At 31.0% G+C, this 23,286-nt stretch overlaps 1 protein-coding gene across 5 annotated transcripts in view; it reads left to right on the top strand.

Annotated features, from left to right (window-relative positions):
• fab1 (1-phosphatidylinositol 3-phosphate 5-kinase fab1) overlaps window positions 1-23,286 on the top strand; it is a 150,432-nt gene that overhangs the window by 69,492 nt on the left and 57,654 nt on the right. For all 5 annotated transcript variants that reach the window (XM_035371031.2, XM_085818746.1, XM_035371032.2 and 2 more), the window contains 11 exons: window positions 1,991-2,080; window positions 4,906-5,023; window positions 8,699-8,879; window positions 8,965-9,039; window positions 13,696-13,800; window positions 13,952-14,092; window positions 14,210-14,336; window positions 19,551-19,645; window positions 19,862-20,770; window positions 22,609-22,709; window positions 22,859-22,930. In XM_035371031.2, the coding sequence (XP_035226922.2) occupies window positions 1,991-2,080; window positions 4,906-5,023; window positions 8,699-8,879; window positions 8,965-9,039; window positions 13,696-13,800; window positions 13,952-14,092; window positions 14,210-14,336; window positions 19,551-19,645; window positions 19,862-20,770; window positions 22,609-22,709; window positions 22,859-22,930 (2,014 nt within the window). The remainder of the gene's footprint in view (window positions 1-1,990; window positions 2,081-4,905; window positions 5,024-8,698; window positions 8,880-8,964; window positions 9,040-13,695; window positions 13,801-13,951; window positions 14,093-14,209; window positions 14,337-19,550; window positions 19,646-19,861; window positions 20,771-22,608; window positions 22,710-22,858; window positions 22,931-23,286) is intronic.

The raw sequence follows: 23,286 nt of genomic DNA on the forward strand, positions 1-23,286 counted from the left end.
TTTTTTTGTTGTTGTTGTTGTTGTTATTATTATTTAATGCTGATGGATATAAGTATCTGTTTTCTCCAATGATAATAACGTTCTTTACTTATAAATTTCTTTTTGCATGAAATTTCTTCATTCCTCCTTCGTTTCTTTTACATGAAATGTACGTGGTATCTTCCTCTAGCAAACAGTTGTAGGCTACTTAAGTGACTCCTTCTCTTGGGGGGGGGGGGGGCTTTGTGATATATTTCCATGATGCAGTTTTATCTGGATCATGATATTGCAATTGTTGATATAGACAGCATGGTCCCCAAGCTCAGTTTTTTTTTCCCTGTCACAATACTCTTTGTAGTATTCATTTGAAAATGTTTTATTTCTGATGCAAAGTGAATAAAAAATAGAATAATATGAAGAAAAAGTGCTATGTATCCCAAAAATTGAATCTCAGATTTTTTATCTTGCTAGAATTATTGTGTGTTAAAAGACTGAGATAACTGCTGTTCATCTCTAGCAATTTGAATTGAGTCATATCATTAATATGTTACCATTAATGACTGGCCATCCATAGGAATGCTTAACTGGTAGTGCTGTACTGTGAATGTGATGTAGATCTACCAGCCCTTCAAGGAAGACATTTTGCTAAGTTTCATTAAATGTCTGCAAATATTTTCTTCCATTCGTTCTGCAGCATAGTAAACAGTTCTGTGACAATTTTAAGTACTTTCATCTGACTTTCAACTAGCATTCTTTTTCATCCCAAATTTGTTTGATTGGGTTCATATCAGGGCTCTGAACCATCCAGTTGATTTCATTTATTCTCATTTCCTTGGCACACTTAAGTTTCCTGTTTTATGAATGTGTAAAAAAATGTTATGGTGATGAAAATAATGCCAGTAAGAATAAGGGCCATTTAAATGGGTGTGGGAAGCAAGCCTATGCTATAATTCCATGCATGCCAAATGTGACAATGAAAGCAGTACATTCTGGCAGGTAATACTCATTTGGCTTTTTAGGTCTATACATGTCTATCAAAACATTATAACATATGATATGATCTCTCACTCCACATGTTGCTCTTCAATTTTTTCTACAGTCCATAATATTATGTTTTTCTCCACTGTAATTGGCAGCAAGCATTCAGTTTAATTATTGTTGCCTTTTGTTGTGCAACTGACCGCTTGAATCCAAGTGCCAGTAAATGGTATGTTAAGTTTGTTATTAAATGCTGTGTGTATGGACATCAATTTCAGTTACCATTCAGAAGTCTGTAGCCACTGTTAATATGATCAGGCATAAGGTTTAACTCCATTGCATTTCCATTTCACCCTCATATCACTTACTTTTGCACATGGTATTTCCAGAAATCTCATAGATGGAATGATCAAATTGGTAAATGTGCTACGTTAAGACTCGCTCACCTCCCATCATTTATTTATAGCTGTATTAGTTAACATTTAACCAACTGCTTGTGGATTTTTGTAGACTCACGGTACTTATAATAGTGGTAAGTTTCCATCCAGATTATCCTAAATACTATCATATACCTACTTTTCAGGAGATATCCAGTGTTTAATGACATTGTGTTTGTTACTTGAAAATTTAATCAAGACATTTTGGCTGTTTTTTGAAAGGTGTTATAATTTAAAGTATATAAATGTTATAATTTTGATGTTACCTTTAATTGTGTAGTGTTTGGGAGGAAGTGGAGATTATAAGCTTTTCATGTTAATAGTTTGAAAGGATTTTACTGCATAGAGTTTGCTTATACAATATAAGTTAGCTTATATTTATTGTAAATATTTATATTTACTGTAAAAATGTCTGCAGTGAAAACATCTCTCTTTTGGCAAATAATCCATCAATTATTTTACCATTAAGTGCCTAGTAAATAGATTTTTTCTGTTTTGTTTTTATTTTTTTCTCTTATTTATAATATGCATGGGAGTTTTATGTTTTGCAAGAGTATATTATATTAATGTTTTTATAATGTAATTATTATTTTCAGATTCAAATGGTCCTGGCCAAGAAGATGCTATTCGTTTTAAAGTATTTGATGATTATATACAAGATACATTTGATGGAACATTGATTAAAGGTTATAAATATCTTTTGTTAGCTCATTCCCCCCATCATTAAATCTTAACCATGTTTTATATATGTATTCGACCCCCCCCAACCACCAATGTGCTGATTTAGTGCCTGTGGTTCTGGATGGCAGATAGGATAGAAAATATTGTCGAAAGTTTCATAAATTTTGCAAGTGAAATGACAGTAGTCCATAGCACAACTGAAATACAACAAAATTCAAGCTTATGCAATATTATTGTCCAGTACATCTGCATGGTCACTCTAAACTCATACACCTATTTTTGAGACATTTTTATGACCCAAAGATTGATAATTTCACTATCAGCCATCTCCGAGTAGTTAACTATTATTTCAGCTCTCTCCCTTCTTTCTATAGCATAATAAGGGTCTCAAAAATTTAAGAGAAGTGTTATGATCAGTGCTTCAAAATTCCATGCATGTTATTAAAATAGGAAAATTAATATTTCTTAATTTTGCTGTCTTTAGTGTGTTATGCTGTGCAGAAACAACGGCTGCATTTCTTTATTTATCGGATCATCTTTTGTGGACTGAATTAAACACGGTGTAAAAAAATATTAAAATAAACAATTTATATATATATAAATTGGATTTTTTTGGATTTAAACCAGAATTTTTTTTTTTTTTTAATCATAAGTTTGCGTTGCTTGCATTGAAGATTTTTAGAGTAACTAAACTTGTAATTAAATGATGTTAGGAAGTGTAATAGATATCTTAATCCATAAATTAATATAACAGAGAAAATGCAAATTGTACATTTTATTAATAGCATAAAAAACAATAAAATAACTTGGTAGCTTGCCATTAGTAAGTCTCGAAATCACAGATCATTTAAACTCACAAACTCCTGTATACTAATGAACAAATTGTAAACAACTCTTGTAGCTATATTTTTTGTATAATTACATGTAAACAAGCTAGTGGTTTCAAAAATATTTTATTACATGAATAACATGCCGAGTAGTATTTGATGTTTTTAAATCATTAGACAATATATTAAGCATATATGCTGAACAACCATAAGATATAAGCTTAGAACTGTTTTCTAATTCTTTTCTCATTTTTGCTATCCTCATATATATGCATGATATATATTGTAAAACTGTGAATTTTATATTTATATTGGTTTTTAACTTTTTTCATGGCATCAAAAGTAAGGATAAGTAAATTTTTGGTTGTATGTAAAGTTAATGATGTATCAGTAGTTTCCACTAAATGTATGGTTTCATTTATTGTGCAAGTACATATGCAGATTATTGGTTGACTGTAGATCTTAAATCAACTGTCTAATGTTATATTTATTGTTTGATTAACTAAAATATTACTGTATTTTTCTATCTATTTTTCTTATAGATTATTTAATAATTTACCATTCAAATCACTTTTGGACTGAGGCTCGTATCCAGAATTCACTTTTAGACCGAGGCATCTATATTAATTTTATGAAATGAGGATTTTTTACACTATGAAATAATGCATTTATGGCATGAGAAATGTTACCTACTTGATATTATACAGGGTGGTTATAATTAAAGTTCTACTTTGAAATGATCATAAAAGGAAAACTACTGGACCTCTGTAAAAAAATATTAAAAACTCACCACCAGAGAGGAAATAGTGCTGTTAATTTTAATTTTTAAACGGAATAAGGGTCGGAATCTAACGTGACCTTTTGTTATACAAGTTTAACATGTTGTAACCTTAAGAAACATTGACCAAAACAAAACTACCATTTAAGAAAGGTGATAAAAGTCGAGTGTGCCATTGGTGTAATGGAGAAATCCATCCATGAAAACCACAAATTAGAAATCAGAAAATGCCAGATCGCAAATCACTCGCAAAAGTTTGCCTATTCTGGAAATTGTTTTCTTGCAAATCACTCATGTTGTTCACTCAGTTCCATTGCATTCTCCTAAAGTCACTGTTTGGTGTGGTACGACAGCTAGTTTATAATTGGACCATTCTTCTTTGAAGAGCAATTGACAGCTGGACCCCTTATATGCACTGTGACTGCAGCTCACTTAGCATCAGTGTTAGGACGTTTCGTTATACCTGAACTGCAGCAACGTGCCATTTTAGACACCACAATTTTTATGCAGAATGGGGCTCCATAGCACATTAGTACTTGTGTCACAGTCATTTAGGCAACATTTAGCAAATGAACGGATTATAGGCCGACACCTCTCCACTTCTTGGTCACTCCGGTAACCAGACCTCAACCCCTGTAACTTTTGGCTATGGGATTATCTCAAAAGCATTATTTATGATGATAATGTAAACAATTTAGCAGAATTGAAAGATGCAATACTCGACATGTCCATAACATTCCTCCTGATATGCTAAGAGCTGCTGTTGAGAATTTTAATAGTCTTACTACGCTACACCAGCCATATTCAAGGTGAGGTTAAGAGGAATGTATACACCAGGTGTAAGTTATATTAATATAAAATTTCATTAAAAACAATATAATTAGTTTTGTACACCATACAAATTTTGAGGTGCATCAATGTATGAAACCCATTCTTTTTATTTAATTTGTTTAGTATAATGGTTTAAAAAGTAGCATCATTCTGTGTTATATAAATTGGCAAAATTCTTCATCCAAATTAGCTTTATGTAATTGAGAGCAATGTTTTATAATGAGACTTTAATGTTTGCTTTGACTCTTGTTTGCTTATTGTCATAAACTGTTTATTATGATTTATATATTTTTAATTTCAAGAAGCATATATGAATAATTAAATGTATTCACTTCTTTGTGTTGTAATTTTTTGAATGAGTGTTTTATGGTCTATTTTCATTTCCTTTCTTTAGTTTTGAATAAAGACAGTTTAGATAATTCAGTGCAGAAGTCTATTATTTCCTCCAAAACATGGCATCATTCTCAGTTGCGAGAGGACAATGGTGAAAAAGTAGCTTTCGAAAAATTAAAGTAATTCCTCTGTATATACTTTTTATGAAAAGTATTGGTGACCATTTAATAGTATTGTGTTAAAATTATGATTATTATTAGTTGCAGACAATCTTTCCAACCTTTCTGTGAAGTCAAAGCAGCTTTTATGTATGAGAAAATATGTTTCCACATAAAAGTTGATTTAAAAGATGAAAATTGAGTAAATGTAATTTTCTTCTCAAAACGAATTACAATTTTTTATTTGAAATATGAATAAATCTGTATATTTGACAGAGAGTTTACTGACAAAAATCACATCATCATCTCCAATGCCTAACAAATTTTATTTGAAGGATTGTAAAATTAGGGATAGTATTAAAAAACTTAAATTTAGGAATTACAATAGAACAATTAGGAATAGTATAAAAATATACTTTTATATACCTTCTGTTCAAAAAAAAATTTTTTTAAGCTCATAATTGTTGTGTTTTTAGTTGATTCATTGTATAACTAAAAATCATTCCACATGCAATAGATTGCCAGTCCTTGTATGTATTTAATATTATTACCCCTATGATTTTAGATTGAACTTTTATTTATGATTAAGTATAGAAACACTTTGTTCTACTCTTTCTTTCTCAAAAAGAGAGTAATTTTAATAGTAGAATAAGGGATTACATTCAGAGGAAGCATTCATGCTTAGCTCATTAGCTTACATTTAAAGCTCAGTGCTTGTTATCACTCACAAATAGTATTATTACATTACTTGCTGAGAACTGAACAATGGAAACTTAAAAAATTTAGTTCTTGTATGACATCATTAAGGTGATGTTGTAAAGTTAAAGAATTGTTGATTAGCGAAACATTGGATAACCATGTATAATATTTAGTCTTAATCTTTTGGCAAATCAAAGAGTTAAAAATTGAATAACTTCACTTTAGAAGTTTGTTTCTCCCAGTGGCTGAACAAGTTGTAACATACTACAGTGTATTCAAACAAAAGAGGCTACGTAATTTCAAAGGTTATGCTGCATCAAGTTGTTTTTATTTATTTGGTTCATATGAAATTTTTGGACTGAAATTAATTAGAACATAAAAATATACTTTTATATACATACATGTATATGTGAGATGTAAAATATGAAAGAAAACTATAAACTTTAATTTAGAAATATTCCTTTTAATTCGTCATTTTAATTTGGCTACTTACCCTTCCTGGAATCTAAAGTGTGTCATCTGGAAAGCCAATCAGCATTACATTGTCTTATTAATCTTGCAATGCAGTGAGCTCTTGTCCAGTCATGATAAGTTACATAAAATTGTGGAGTGCTCATTGCATAGTAGTGTAAACAAAAATATGTGTCCTTAAATCAAGGAATAAAATTTTGTCTTGATATCTATGCCACATCTGAAGTTTTTTCTTCTCCATTATGCACCTCATTACTCTTTGCAACTATATCATTCTCTGTATACGTTAGAAAGAATCTTTAGGTACCTACAAAATTTATATTACACCATTTATTGTACATCTGCCACATATTTTGGTGGATATATTAATTGCAAATAATTTCTAGTTACAGAAATAGTTTATAGATGACACACACACACATGAAATTTTTCCATTATGTACACATGAACACACGCACATGGTACTTTTCCATTATGCACATTTGTGCCAAAATGCATGAGAGGTGAATACTGAAAAAGTACTAAAAAGTGTTTTCGAATGAGATCAAGGTCACCCATCAATGAATCGAAAGTGTGTGGCACACGTAATTGTTTGCTTTATATTTCTGCCATATTTAAACCATTATGTTTGTCAGTCTAAAAGTTAAATATCATCTAGTGAATTATCATCCCCCTGAAATCAAAAATGAAAGTTACACAGCGGAAAGCATTATTATTATTACAATTTTAAAGTGTAATAATTCGTTATTTTTAAAATGAGTAATTTTAGTATTTAGTTTATCATTTATTTTTAATGCTTTTAATATCGTTTTATATGCTTAAATTAAGAAATTTATTGTTTCTTTCACAAAACTGTAAATGTAGACAAGGTCAAAAATTCTAAAAATGTCCCATGAGAAATCTAAAATTGTCTCTCTAAACAAAGATAAATTTGCCTGTCTGGTATCTAATGCAACAAAAGATTTTTATGTAGACAAATATTTCATCGTTTTTAAATTGTATTGTATATCCCTAATCTATATTCCTTGTCACTGTATATCCCTAAGTGCACTAAACTTGAGGATTGGAATGTATTAAAAGAAGAATTTTTAACTTACTTACCTAGTTCAGAAAATATTACATTTGATGATTTTACTTTGGTTATGGACAACAGATAAGTATTTTTGTCAAAAACTCAAACTTAGATTCTGCATTAAGTAATAAAATTCTTAATACAAGGTGTTATTGTATGTTACTGTCTGTTTAAGATATAAACTCACTTCAAAATCGAACTTCCGTAGCATGAAAGTTATTACCAACTTCATCTCAACAACTGGAAAGTACCAGTAATGTGCTCTGATTTACTGTTCCCAAGCAGAATCCTCCTCCATATTTTAATTATCCAAGATTATAATAACTCCAAGACCATTCTACCTTAGGTCTTATTTGCCTCAAAATCTAACCTGGAGAAATTCAGACACCACACTGAGATATACAAATTTACAGTATCCTGCATTAAATTATAATTCACCTCCATCTTATCAAAATCAAGCTTTACCTTTAAAAAAAATGGCACATAGTGAAACCTAAAGGCAATGTCCTTGAAGAAAATTGTTTCTTTTTTCATTGAAAAAGTGCATATTATATATATTATACAAAATTTATCATCATTTGCTAACGCTCTAACACTTTTTGCTAAAAAACTTTTCTATCTGAAGGGGAGGAGTAGCCAGGTATAAAACATGAAAAAAAACTACTAACTTTAATTTACCAATAATCCTTTTAGTTTGGCTACTTACCCTTCTTGGAATCTTAAAATATATCTTCTGGAAAACTATTCTGCATTATGTCATCCTGTTACTCGTGCAATGCAGTAAGCTTGTCACATAGTAATGTGTAAACAAGTATGTGTGTCCTGGAAATTAATTATAAAGGAGAAAAATTGTATCTTGTATTGTTGTCTATGCCATGTCTGAAAGTTTTTCCTTCTTTGTTATGCACCTTGTTTATCTACACAACTCTATCACTCACGGTATACACCATAAAGAATCATCAAGTTTCTACTCAATTATATTATTTACATACATAAGCAGACAAATAATATAATTAATATATTCAATAAGTACAAAGAAATTAATGTAATATATGGTATAAAATCCATTGATATTAAAATTTTGTATTTTGAATTCTTTTATATAAAATTAGGTTTATTCATAATATTTATTTAATGAGGAATAAAATATTTTTTAAGTATACAGTGTCAAAAAAGGTCTGAATGTCTTCTATGAAAATGAAGCCTTGATTAGAAATTCTTTTTATGTGGGAATGATCAGATAATGTTTGTAGGGAATGAGAACATTAAAATCATCATACATTTGACTATAAAGATAACCATTTTAATTTAGTGTTTGAGATTATTTAAAACAATTTTATATATTTTTTAATTTATTGTTGAAATTAATAATTGAAAAATAGAGTTCTAATTTGAAGAATAACTTTTGTTAACAATTGCTTAACACAAAGACTTTTCTTTTTTTCTTTTTTTAGTTTGATGTATAAAAATCACGAGGAAACTTTATTAAATCAGCTACTTAGCAATGAAGGGCTTTCTTTATCTTGGGCTGATATTATTCTTCCAATTATTCATCATGTAGTCAATTCTGTTCATCCTGATGTGAAGAATGATGCTGATGATATGGACATAAGGCAATATGTTCAGTTTAAAAAAGTATAAATTTCTTTCTTTTTTCTTAATCAGATATGAAATTTTATCCATAAGTATTATTTTTTGAACAAATTCTTTTTCATTATAGATTCCTGGTGGTAATAAATCAGAAAGCACTATTATCAGTGGCGTAGTGTTTTCAAAAACTGTTGCCCACAAAAAGGTGATTAAGTTTCTTTTAGTTAAATTATTTTTATTAATTTATGTATGAATTGTTTAACTAACCTAGAATTTATTAAAATGTACACTCCTTTGCAAAAAAAATAGAAGCACCAAGAAGGACTTTTGCAATCATGACGGAATTTGGTATGCAAAAACATCTTCATCGAACATGTAAATGATCAAAGTTTCAAGGCAAATGAACAGGAATTGCGATCATAGCGCACATTCCTATTGCTCAATTCACAAAGTATAAAACCATTAACAGAGATGGAAAATTTATCTTTTTTTGTTGCTGCCATTGTAATTCCATAAAGAAGCAACCAAAAACGCCATTACGATGATATCGAAGACCTTGCAGACAACTTTGAATGTGGTCGCATTGTAGGGCTGCATGGAAGCTGGGTGGACATACCGAGCAGTAGACCGCCACCTGCAGCATACAGACACTGCTGTGCAAAGATGTTGACAGCTATGGTTGCTACAAGGAAATTGCCGAATAAATGAATGCTCTAGAAGGCCAAGGAGCACAAATGCAAGGCAAGATAGGATGATTGTTCGCCTGGCCGATCTGCCCGAACGGTATCATTGTCGACTATTCAACGCACTACAACCACGTCTATACCTTCCGTCGTTACCGTCCACCATCACATGGCGCTTGTCTGAGGCAGGGTTACGCTCACAGAGGCCTTTGACCCCACAACATATGCGGAGTCGTCTGGAGTGGTGTCGCAGCCGATCATCATGACTGCCATCATATTGGCATCGTATAGTGTTCAGCAATGAATCCCCTTTCATTCTTGAAGCAGATGACCACCATGTTCGTGTCTGGAGAGAACAGGGCTAGCAGTCCCAATCAGCCTTTGTTTTCCAAAGGCATAAAGCCATAACCTCTGGTGTGATGATGTGGAGAGCTATTTTTTATGACATCAGGTCATCTATAGTCATCCTCCGTGCATCTTTAACAGCTTCACGATATGTTGATACCATCCTACTGCCGGTTGCATTATCATCCTGGGGCCAGTTTTCAACAAGATAATGCTAGGCCACATACCACCGGCATATCTCTGGACTGTCTGCGTTTGATACTCTTTCTTGGCCGGCAAGGTCACCAGACCTTTCACCAGTAGAGCATATCTGAGTCATAGTAGGCCACCAGATTCGGGCACCACAAAATATCGCAGATCTGGAGCGACAACTAATGAATACCTGACAGAAGGTGTCACAGGATGACATTAGGAACTTTTACCAGGCCTTACCTCGACGAATCCAAGCATGCATTGCCGCCAGGGGCGGTTCGACCATCTAACTAATTTGAACAAACACTGAATGGGTGAGTGGGAGCCGTGAACAGGTACTATGACCTTAATTTTTTAATCATTTTATTATCTGTGTATGAGCTATACATATATTCAATTCCATCAAAAACAACCACTTCCTTCATGGTGCTTCAATTTTTTTCTGCACTTTCAATTGAGTCACTTTCAGTGTCTTTTTGCTGAGTGCGACCAAAAGTAGCCTTTGAGTTTTGTGCACCGAAAAATTTGTCTTCATGACCGCTGGCTGAATTGCGTGTTTTTGCGTAGAAACTCTAATTTTAATTATAAAAAATTGTTTTTTTTAATTGTTTTAGCTGTATTTGGTGTTTTAAGTTTTTCTATGTTTTTCAATTTTTAATGAAGATATTTTGAGGTTTCATGTATTTTTGCCTTGCCACAAAGTGAGAACTGAATTAGTTGAATGTGAATTATATCTGAAATAAGTTTAAATGAAATGCAGCAAAAATGCACATAGTATAATATTCCATACAAGGAAGTCATGTGGTGTCTACATCAGATTTTTTCAAACTTCAGCAGCGTTATGTAAAGGCTACATGACATGAATTAATTTAGAAATAATTCATTTTATATGCATTTAGAAATAATGCGTCTATAATGATTTTACCGCTTAGACGTTGAGCTTAGGGTATTTTAATTTTTTAACCGTTAGTTGAAACATCTCTTTTTTTAAATTCTAAATAATTTAACACAGCTGTTTCACAATACACAGTGGAATACTTATATTACAAATAATAATATTTGTAATAAGATAGGGCATATTATGTTTCAAATTTAATAATGCAGAAGACATATTATCTTGCTTACGAATTCCACATCCGATTGTCTGAAATATTCCTTCAAAAACTTCAAGCGTGAATTTTTATATCTTTTATGCGTTTACATTTAATTGATCGTATCATTATAAAACTCAGTATTGAGCAAAATAGATGCATAGGTACATTATTTCAAGGAAATTTCTAACATCTGGTAACATGAATTTTGCCAACAATAGCTTTCTAGGAATATTCCATATCATTATTTGTTAAAGATAAAGTATTATACTGTATATACCAGAAGAAAATTAGGTTTATGAACTCTATCATGTGGATTTTGACTTGTGTGAGCTGCAGAATATTAGATCATATTGAAAAATGTGCAAATTGTCAGACTAAAACATCGTTAAACTGGTCGAATCAATTGTATTTTTAAAAAAAAATTAATTTAAACTTAAAAAAAATATCTGAAAGCTTTCAGATTTAATATTATGCCCAAGGTGGCATTTTTTTTCATTTACAGACACATACACGTTCCAAGAGCCATTTCATGAGCATTTCGGCCAATGCCCCTTTAGGCTAAATATGTTTAAATACAGCATATCTTCAGAATTTCCGATAGTCAATCTCGTGCGCTGGAGATAAAAATGTTTTATTCCGTACAGGGTTGCAACTGTTTGCTTTGAAATCATTGAGTACTTTACCAAAAATTCATTAAAGGTTTACAAAATACGAAATAGATAATAAAACAAATTCGAAATTCAAAATTCTTAAGTCTAGTTACCCATATTTGGGTGGAGATCTACATTATTCAAATTCGATGGCTCCGGTGCAGATTTTTCGTTATTTAATTTCTTTAAATGTAACATAGGGCGATAATACTTGGTGGCAACTATTTGATAAGTAATTCATTGCTTTTAGTGATTCAGCACAAAATGCCGTTTCATACCTAATAGTCCTCCTACACTAACGCCTTTTTGGGTTAGTAATTTTATAATGTGTGCATCGAATGACATTTTATGATTAAAATCCTCTCTTAGAAGCAAGAAAATTTTCATATGTAATCTTTTTTTTTACATATCTAAGCATATAGTGCTGAATAATAAGCATCATAGTCATATTTGTATAATGAGACATGGTTGTAACATAATAATCATGGGTATAACATCACTGTTATTATTCTGCTCAAGATCTGTTTCGACAGACACTGCTGTGCAAAGATATTGGCAGCAATGGTTGCTACAAGGAAATTGCTGACGAAATGAAGGCTCTGGAAGGCGAAGGAACACAAATGCATGGCATGATAGGATAATTGTTTGCCATGCTCCGAACCCCCCCCCCTCCCAACTGTATCATTGTCGACTATTCAACGCACTACAGCCACGTCTATACCTCCTGTGGTTACCGTCCACCATCACATGGTGCTTGTCTGAGGCGGGGTTACGCTCACAGAGGCCTTTAAGACATTTGCCTTTGACCCCACAACATCAGCGGAGTCGTCTGGAGTGGTGTCGCAGTCAATCATCATGGCTGCCATCAGACTGGTATCGTATAGTGTTCAGCGATGAATCCCACTTCACTCTTGAAGCAGATAACCACCGTGTTCATGACTGAAGAGGTTGGGGCCAGCGGTCCCAATCAGCCTTTGTTTTACAAAGGCATACAGACATAACCCCTGGTATGATGGTGTGGGGCGCTATTTCTTATGACAGCAGGTCATCTTTAGTCATCCTCTGTACATCTTTAACAGCTCAAAAATATGTTGATACCATCCTGCGGTCAGTTGCATCACTCTTCATGGCACGTCATCCTGGGGCCTTTTTCCAACAGGAATGCCAGGCCACATGCCGCTCGCATATCTCTGGACTATCTCCGTGCGGTTGATATTCTTCCTTGTCCAGTAAGGTGGCCATGCCTTTCACCAATCGAGTATGTCTTGAACATAGTTGGCCGCCAGATTCGGGCACCACAGAATATCACAGATCTGGAGAAACAACTGATGAATGCCAGGCAGAATGTGTCGCAGGATGACATTAGGAACCTCTACCACTCCTTGCCTCGATGAATTCAAGCATGCATTGCCACCATGGGCAGTTCGACCAACTACTAATTTGAACACTCAATGGGTGATTGTGAGCCGTGAACAGGTACTATGACCTTGATTTTTTAATCATTTTATTATCTGTATATACGCATATACACATATTCAATTTTATCAAAAACAAATACTTCCTTCAGGTGCTTCAATTTTTTTGCAAAAGAGTGTATTTTATCTTGAAAATAGTTTTCAGCCATTAATGGTGTATTTCCGAAAATTTTGGTACTTATTATTTAAATAATATAATAAATTATTATATTATTTAAATGGTTGCAGCTTTCTCCTCAAGAGAATGCTAAAAAAACTTAAAATCTTTATTCAAATCATGTCAGTCCTGATGGCAATTCTTTCATTCTGTTCTGTTTTCTTTGCATGATTAAAACTCTGTGGTTGCATCATGTTTAATAATTTATGTTTTAAATATACTTTTTTTAATGTTGCTTTCATTTATATTTGTATTTTTACTTCAGATGCGGCAAAAGATTGAAAGCCCTACAATTTTACTTCTCAGTTCAGCAATATCTTATCAGAGAGTGTGGAATAAACTTTCATCTCTTGATCCAATTCTTATGCAGGTTAAACTGTTCTTTATAATTTGCATCATTTATTAGTTAACAAAAATTTATCTCTTGTAATTTGGTTATATGTATGAAAGATTTGATCAAAAATTATTTAATTATTTGAGAATACTCACCCTGAAATTTAAAGAAATGCACTTCCTTTCAGGAATTTGAATATCTAAAAAATACTATAGGGAAACTGACTGTTTTTAAGCCAGATATCTTATTAGTTGAGAAGACTGTATCCCGTATAGCCCAAGAAATGTTGCTGGGCCTTGGTGTTACTTTAGCTGTTAATGTGAAACCTGTAAGTATATATAAAAGATTGTTTTTGTTATATTGTTATACATTACTTGAATGTTCTTTATGATACCTGATAAACATTATAACATTTTAACTGTCACTGATATGTCTTATTGTTTAGTCAGTTATGGAACGTGTAGCTAGAAGCACACAAGCTGCAATAGTCTCAACTGTTGATCCTCATCTTGGAAGACCACAACTTGGTCACTGTGAAACCTTTAAAGTTAAAACATTTCCCAGTCTTGGAGGTATTCAGTTTTAATACCTTTTTCTTACAAATGATATGCAGTGTGAGTGTGAATTATATCCTGTTCCTAACTTCCTAAGTAACTAAGTCCAGTAATTTTCACTACATGTGTATTATTTAATATGCTGTTTTCCTTAAATGTTTCTATTTTGAGTTACCCAAAATGAGCATAACTTGTTGATCTGATGAATTTTAATAATCAGTCTAAAATGTTTTATATTATTTCAGAATACCAAAGCCACTTTTATCCAATAACAGTGTTGTTCTTCTATGTGTTTATTAATATTGTTCATAAAATTCTTGTTTTTCTGGAATGAAGTTAAAATCAATCAACATTTCTAGATATAAAAATAAATATTGGGTTGGCAACTAAGTAATTGCGGATTTTTTTTTTTAGAAAATCAAAGACAATTTTTTCATGGAACTAAATAACTTTATTCTGTAATGTATTGCCCATTTTGATCAATGACCTTTTGCCATCTTTCAGGCAGCATCATAAACCCATGTTCATAAAACTTCTGGTTTTTATTAGCAAAAAACTGAATCAGGTATGATTTGACATCATCATCATCATTATTGAAATTTTTACCATTCAAGGAGTTTTGTAAAAATCAAAACAAAAAGTAATTAGATGGTGCAAGGTCAGGACTATATGGTGGATGTGGCAAAACATCCCAACCAAGCTCCAATAATTTTTGCCGAGTGACCAAAGATGTGTGTGGCCTTGCATTGTCATGATGGAATACAACACTTTTCGATTTGTCAATTTGGGCCACTTTTCTTCAACTGCATTGTTTAATTTCGTTAATTGTTCAATGTAGACATCAGAATTGATTATTCGGTTGGGTGGTAAGAGTTCAAAGTAGACAATTCCTTTGTAATCCCACCAAACTAATAAGAAAACTTTCTTTTGATGTTGTTCGAGTTGGTTCACATGGCCTACCCCACGATCTTTTCTGCTTGATATTGTTGTAAACAACCCATTTTTCATCGCCAGTTATCAGTCGTTTTAAAAATGGATCATTTTCATTATGTTTCTTTAGCAAATCGCAGCTGTTAATGCGTTGCGTTAAATGCGTTTCTTTCAGTTTGTGAGGAACCCATGTATCGAGTTTTTGAACTTAGCCAAGTTGTTTTAAAGGATTTTCAATGCATGTATGTGATACATGAAGCTTTTCTGCAATCTCGCGTGTTGTACTGTAATGATCCAAATCGATTTTTACTTTGATTAGGTCGTCATCAACTTCAACTGGATGACCAGAGCGATTTTCATCTTTGAGTGAAAAATCACTAGAACGAAATTTGGCAGACCAATTTTGACACTGCCGTTCTTTTAAGGCTTCGTCACCATAAACAGCACATAACTTTTTATGAGCTTGCAATGCGTTTTTCCCTTTGCGGAAATAAAAAAGCAAAATATTACAAAAATGTTCCTTTTGATTTTCCATTTTTCAACGAACGCCAAACGAAAACTACGCAACCATTAAAAAAACTTTTTTTACTGATTGACAGCTGAATTGCCAACTGTCAAATAACAAAATGTGTTTTACATTTGTACTACGTCTGCAACCCTAAAAATTCAACTGAAGCCATCTATGAGTGAAATTGCAATTATTTAGTTGCCAACTCAATATATGGAAAATGCATACGTAAAACAAGAAGTGTTACATAAGAAAACAGTATTTTAGAAAGCCTTATCACTAGCATTATTGAATTTTTATTGTACCTCTAATTACGGTGTGCTGTCATTTTTAGGTAGTTTAGTTAATGGGAAAAAAATCTGTCATTTAAAGATTTTCAATAAAATGTATTATAATTTAGTTTATTAAATTCATTTTTGTTGCAGGGTTAAAATTCTTCAAAAAAATGTTTTTAATTTATTTTTTATTTTACAGAATTACATGGAAACAGTCTCTTTTGCAACATAAAACATTAATATTTATGTTACATCCACACAAAATTTCTTACATGATTGCCTATAACTAGTTTCTTTATTCTTAAATTTTTTTATTAATTCATTGAGGTAAAAATGTTGTCCGTACGCATTTTTTCCAGTGTTTTAAAAAGGCTCAATCAACTGATAAACAGCATGCATCCCAACAGTTTCTTCAGGTAGTCTGCTTTCATCGTTTTCCATATAAGGGTATCCATTTACAAAGTATTTTGTTTTTACATTAGATAAAAGCGAAAGTTCTATGCCAGATACATAGGGTTTTTTAGCATATACTGTGTAAAGCAGCAGCTTGCCTTTAATAAAACAATTCTCAAATAAAGGTATTTCATACCTATGAAGGAAAAAGATTATAAACCGTTATAATCTCTGCAATTTGGTTGACTTAAAATCAAAGAATAAATGTTTCATTATTTTCAAGAACTTGTCTAAGAATTTTGCACCCAGGATTTGGATCATCAATTCAAAACAGAAAGTCCTTTAGCAGCCAAAGCATCACAAGCATATAATAAAGTAATAAAAGCTTTAATCCATCAAGTGACAAGTTCCAATTCTGACTTCCCAACTTTTGATATGCCTCGGTTTCACAGCATAGCTGTATATAATGCAACATTTTTTCATTTTTGAAAATTCTCTATGCGTTACTTGTGTTCTTGTCAATTACTTTTCTCTTAGCAAACGTAGTTGGCCCACACAAACATCTTGTTGAGAAAGTCTTCCAAGTGAATTTGCTGAAACAAGTTCCTTTTTCCACACTGTGCCAGCATTTGCTATTTTTGATGGTTTTGATTGATTTTCTTCATTTTCAAAACATCTATTTTGCTTTTGTTTTCTTTCTGTACTATGGCTTGTTCCAAGGTTTGTTATCTTTTTTGGTCCATGACTGCATTCTCATTTAAGGCTAAATCCTTAAACTTCACAACTTCCTTTCACTAAAATTTTGTTTTTGGAATTGTTACATTATGGAAATGATAGGAATGTCTAGTTCTTCCTAGGGATCAGATGATGAAATATTATGGCAATTTCCTTTTGAAGGAGAGTAACAGAAATGTCATTTGGTGAATTGGATTCACTTATAGTAGTTGGAATAATATAGTCTTCATCAAATGAAATAGAATAAATTCCTATATTAAATTATTCATGGGAACTTATTTCTGAATGAGAATTGCCATCAGATAATTCTTGTGAAACTATTACCACTTTCAATGGCTATAAATGATATGTTTAATAGAATAAAAATTATAGATGGCAAAATGTGGTCATAAGCTGTGAAGAATTGCGAACAAAGTACTGTGGCACAGAACAAAGCCTACAAAAACATTCAGACAAGAAACATGAAACCTGTTTGGGATATTAATGCTTTAGGAAGGGAAGCCTCACTTCTACTCCAACTATCTATTGAATGGCATCTGGCATAAAAATAAAACCCAAACAAATGGCATGGAGACCCTGCTATACCAAGCTGAGTCAGTTACTTACTAAACCTGGAATAAGAGCAATCAAAATGGTAACTAGTTGTAATTATATTGCAAGTACATTACAATATAATTACAACTAGTTACCATTACCACTAGTAATTATATTGTAAGTACATATTATATAACTGGTTGTAATTATATTTATTTACTTTATATGAATATTTGTAATTATAGGTATATACTGTTATGCATAAAAATAATCATTTAAAACTGGCCAAATAAATTATTTTATCATTTTGGTAAATATTTAGGGAAAGTCAAAAGTTATCAAAATATTTAAAAGGAAAATTAATAAAATGTACACAATTATGGTGAAAATGACTGCTTTCAGAATTCTAGTGTTAAGAGATAGAGTACAGTTTTTTATATTTCAAAGTTGACTTCTGGAGTTTTAAAAAATATTAATTTTTAAGGTATTATATACTAAAGCATTTATATTTGAAAGCTGAATTTATTTAAAATGCATACTTTATCTCCAGTAATTGCAATTAATCTTTTTGCTTGAAAGCAGTGCATCTCCTCATTTGGCTGTTGCTGTTTTGGAGAGATGATACCTGAACTGTATTTATTCTGCCACTGAATAACATATATATGTTAATCATAATATGGCATGATTATTTGTTAAATATCCTTTTTACATTTAACTTTTTTAATAGGGTAGTGAAGAGTAAGTTTTGCTAGGTTTTCATATTTTACAAAAGTTTACAATGATAATGATATTTAAGTAAACTAAATTTGCATAATGTAATTATTTGTGTGCAAGGTTTTTCAAAAGAAATAGCTCCTTGATTACTTATACTAGATATATACTATTTATTGAATACTGATATTAGATATAGAGTACTTATTGAATATTGATACTAGATACTATACATATTATCTTGATACAGTGCAAACTCTTTAATCCTGACTCGTCGGGATTTCGGCGATTCTGGATTAGGTATTTTTCCGGATTATAGATGATCAATTTAAATCTGGTAAGATGGCATGTAGAAATTATAAAATTAAAAATATGAAACCATAATTTATGAAATAAAGATCAATTATGATCTAAAGGGTATCAAAATTTACCAAAAAAGCTTTATATTTATTTGTTTACTTTATTAAGCATTTCTTTCAATATAAGTTGTTTAAGTTGCTTCGTTTTTTGTGCTAATACTTACTCTTTAATTCTATAAACAGACATAATTTCTTGTTTAGTTTCACTGTTCCAAGTCCTGTAATTGCTGTGTTGAGAATACCGATTAACTTGTCAATTGAAATTTTTTCATTTTTATTAACCTCTGTGTCACTTCTTCAGTATCGGAAGTGGTACATCAAAACATGCTTTCGCTTTTTATATCCTTTGGCAGCTCCAGAATCGGAAACTCTTTTTGACATAATCGAAAGTTCAAGCTTACTTTTTATAAAATTGCTCTAACAGTCTGCAAAAAATAATAAGCCGGATCCAATTGGAAGATTAAGGAACAACGCAATCTGCAACATTAGCTAAAATAGATAATTAAATAATTTTAGCCTAGCTTATACCGTCCGTTATACATTAAACGCGCATGCGTAAACGTATTATGCGCATGCGTAAATGTATTATGTGTATGCGTAAATGTATTATGTGTATGAGGTATTAAACGCGTTATGTGTTGACGCATGCGCAGAAAGCTTGTAGCTTTTAGGTCCGGATTATGGACGTCCGTATCAAAGACTTTGAACTGTATAACCTTGTTTCTTAGAAGAAATAAATCATTGCTTCTGTGTATAAAGAAGAATCTGTTTCATATTCTTGTTCTAGGGAAAAGTAAAACATTGATGTTTTTTGATGGTTGTCCTGAAAATCTTGGTTGTACAATTTTATTAAGAGGTGGTTCTGGAAATGAGTTAAAAAAGGTAATTAAAAACATATTAAAACAATTTTGATTTTTTTTTCCTCCCCTATACATGTGATATTTCAAGCTGCTTAATTATGTACTTAAATTTCAATTGCAATTTTCTACATGTTTGTCATTTGAATAAATCTAGGGTGATAAACTTTATTATTCATGTATGAAAAATGCTTTTAATAGAATATGTGAAATGCTTTGTTTATTTTAAATCTTTTGATAGGTTAAACAAGTTGTTCAGTTTATGGTGTATGTGGCTTATAACTGGCATCTTGAGCGTTCCTTTTTAATGGATGAATTTGCCTTTCCTCCTTCATCTCTCTGTGAAGAAATGGACATTTCAGATGAAGATTCTTTAGTAGAGGTTAAACCAGAAGAAAAAAAGGATGAAATTACTTCAATGGAAAGTGATGTCCAGAATCAATCTGTTCCTCTCCCAGACTCAAATAAATCAAATGATAAAAATTTAACTGATAATCTGTGTAAAAAAAATAAGTCAAAATTTGATGACAGTGGTAGGAAGTTAGAGACTGAATCTATCAGCGATTTTAGTGATCCTTTGCATTCCTATTTACAGTTAGAAAATGATGTATTTCCTAATGAACCATTTAATTTAAAAGTTGATACCCTACCTGTTCCTAACACATTCAGCAAGCTGTTAGATGATATAATTTTGTGCATTTCACTGAATATTAAGCCAACTCTTCCATTTCTTGAAACTGACGCAGGAAAGAAATGTGTCTTAAGGAAATTTTTTCCGCAAGAAATATATTGGTCACGGCATTTTACAAAAGAAAATGATGTAGAAATACTGCATCAGATTGATGCTCAAATTGATTTTGATGATGAGAATTTGTCCTTTAAAGGACTTGCCTATAGTAGAAATGTAGAAATACTACCATATCATAAATTTATTTCGTACAGAATAACAGATGTTGTCAAATCCTCTATTGAAACTCAGTCTTTATTGGCTGATTTCCGTGCCCGTGGTGGCACGATTAAATATCTTTGCCCACATGAACGAGTTGCTAAAGAAAAAGAAAAAAAATTAGTAGATAATCATCAGATTGTCAAGGAACATTCAAAAGCTTCTGAAGTTAATACCAGCACTGGTCTTTGTTGGGAAAAAAAGGTATTTTACATTTGATGTATATTCAGTTCCATTTTTACACAATAAGTAGATTCTATAGCAAACCATAAAAAAGAAAGTGTTTATGTAAAATCAATAACAGTATATGTGAAGGAAAAAAGAATGATTCTAGACATGAAATCCCATTTTAAATAATAAGTCATTTTCAAACAAATTTTTCTAAGAGCTTTAATTAAATCTTTATTTAGTTTTGGTTAATTTAAATAAAATAATTATATTGTGGAAGATATTTAAGACTATAAAATTATTACTGAAAACGGCTAAATATGTTAAGCTTTTAGTGTGTGCTTCTAAAATATACCATTTATGCATACTTTTAAAATGTATATTATATATAAGAAATAAAAAATTAGGAAAATTGTTTCCAAAATACTACTTATTGAAATAATGTACAATGTATAAAATAATACTAAATTATGTATAAAATTTGACTTGTTTTGGTAGCATAAACTAGTATCAAACTGTTAACAGATGTTAAGCAAAGTATTGCAATATCTAAACTGACCTGCAAAGTCTTTGGAAGGTTTTAAAACAAACCTTTTTATTAAATCAGAAATGGAACATAAACTCATGATTCATCCTTACAGTTCTGCAATCTCCTTGTAGCAATATAACTTAAAGTAACAATAAGCTCAAATTTAAAGTTAAGCTAGTAGTCAAAGACTAACAATTCAATTTAATGTGAAATTGGCTCATAAATCTAACCATCTATTTAAATGTTGGCACTATAATGCAAAGCCGAAAAATGAAATCCTATCTGAGTTAACAAAATCGAAGTATCATTTAATTTAGACAGAGAACACATGAGCGAGCTGCCTAAGTTTGGTCAGGAGCAGCCAAGGAATAGAATCCAGGAGTCTTGTACCCTCCTGCTCCTGACAAACAAAAATATTTTCAAACCAATAGTGTCTTCATTCTGCAAAAGTGCTACTATCACAAATTAATCCATGCCTGTATTATATATCATTAATCCTTGTGATAGATATATGTGCCTATTTGTCATCCATGATCTGTGCTTTATTAGATACAGAGTTTAGAATCAGCATTTCAGTGGTTTTAATATACTTTTATGAGTTACTAGATTGGGTGGAAACTGTGTGAAATCAGTGTATAGTTAGGAAAGTCATAAAAAATAATTTTATTCACAAAAACATTCATAGTATTTTTCGAGAAAATAATGATATCCATTAGAAAAAATATGGATGTTAATAATGTACAAAATTTAAGTTAGCTGGAAGTTAAACCCTGAAATTAAAAACTGTATAAGAATAAAATTATTTGTGAGAATTATTTTTGATTTGTTAGCATAGTGAAAAAAAAATTCCAAAAAAAAGTCTTTTTAATATATATCTTTTAATGTTTGAAACGTTCAGTTTCTGTTACGAGATGAAAAAAGCTAATTATTTGTATTTCTGTTAAAAATTGAACTTTGTAGTTGTTTTATATTTTGCCAGTATATATCATAATGTTTTTCTTCAAAAAATGATCATATAAGCCTTTTTTTTAAGCAAGAAATATCTAATATATTTTTTAATAAGTGAGATATGAAAAGGGCATACTGAATATATCCTACTTCCAGTTTATTTTTAATATTAGTGACCTTCATAGAAGGCTATGTTTGAGTACTATGTGTACTCATTTTCCCTCTAGAATTTTACCATTATTAAAATTCATTCTTAAGGTAGTTGAAACCATTATTAAAATTCACAGTTAAAACTACTTGAATTTTTCAAAATTTTATATTTCAGTAATTTTTCCTTTAATCTAAAATTTGTTATAGAATTTTATTTCAGTGTTTATTTCAATGTTATGTTTTCCAGGTTGATGCTCTAGATCCATACAATCACCAAAGTTTAGCAGTTCTTTTTTCTAGTTATTCTTGTGCTTCAGATAATGCACCTAATTATTGTGTTAGTCCTTGGTAAGTTAATGATAATTTAATGATTAATTCATTTTAATTGGTGGGCCTCATATTTTCTGACAATATTTTGTTGGATTTTGCTGCTAAATTGAATATTCATGTTATGTAATACTTTGAACATCCTGATTTATTCAAATAATCTATTTTAGGGTTGTGAAAATGGAATATTATGGGTCAAATGACATAACACTAGGTGGTTTCTTAGATCGATATTGTTTTAGGTAAATATTTTCATCTCTTAAATTTCAATATATGCATTTTTGATTCTTGTCTTTGGATCATCAAATTTAAGATGATTTTACATTGCTTAAAAGATAGAGATGATGTAAATTATTAAATATGATTTTTTTTCTATTACCAAATGGGATTAATGAAATAATCATTCTTTCTTGTAAAAAAATTATACTTCTGAAAGCCCTAGATATCTATTCCTAAAATTTTAAATTAAAATATTGTATAAAGCAATGTTTATTCACAATTTATAAAAACCTGCATATGTTTTAATAGCTTTATATCTTTTTCAGTAGTATAATTAATTTGCAACTTTTGATTAATCATCAAAATCTATTTCTCTGAA

This window comes from Stegodyphus dumicola, chromosome 6, assembly GCF_044657685.1.
Source record: "Stegodyphus dumicola isolate Sdum_Otavi_A_Nest chromosome 6, ASM4465768v1".
Lineage (NCBI taxonomy): Eukaryota > Metazoa > Arthropoda > Arachnida > Araneae > Eresidae > Stegodyphus > Stegodyphus dumicola.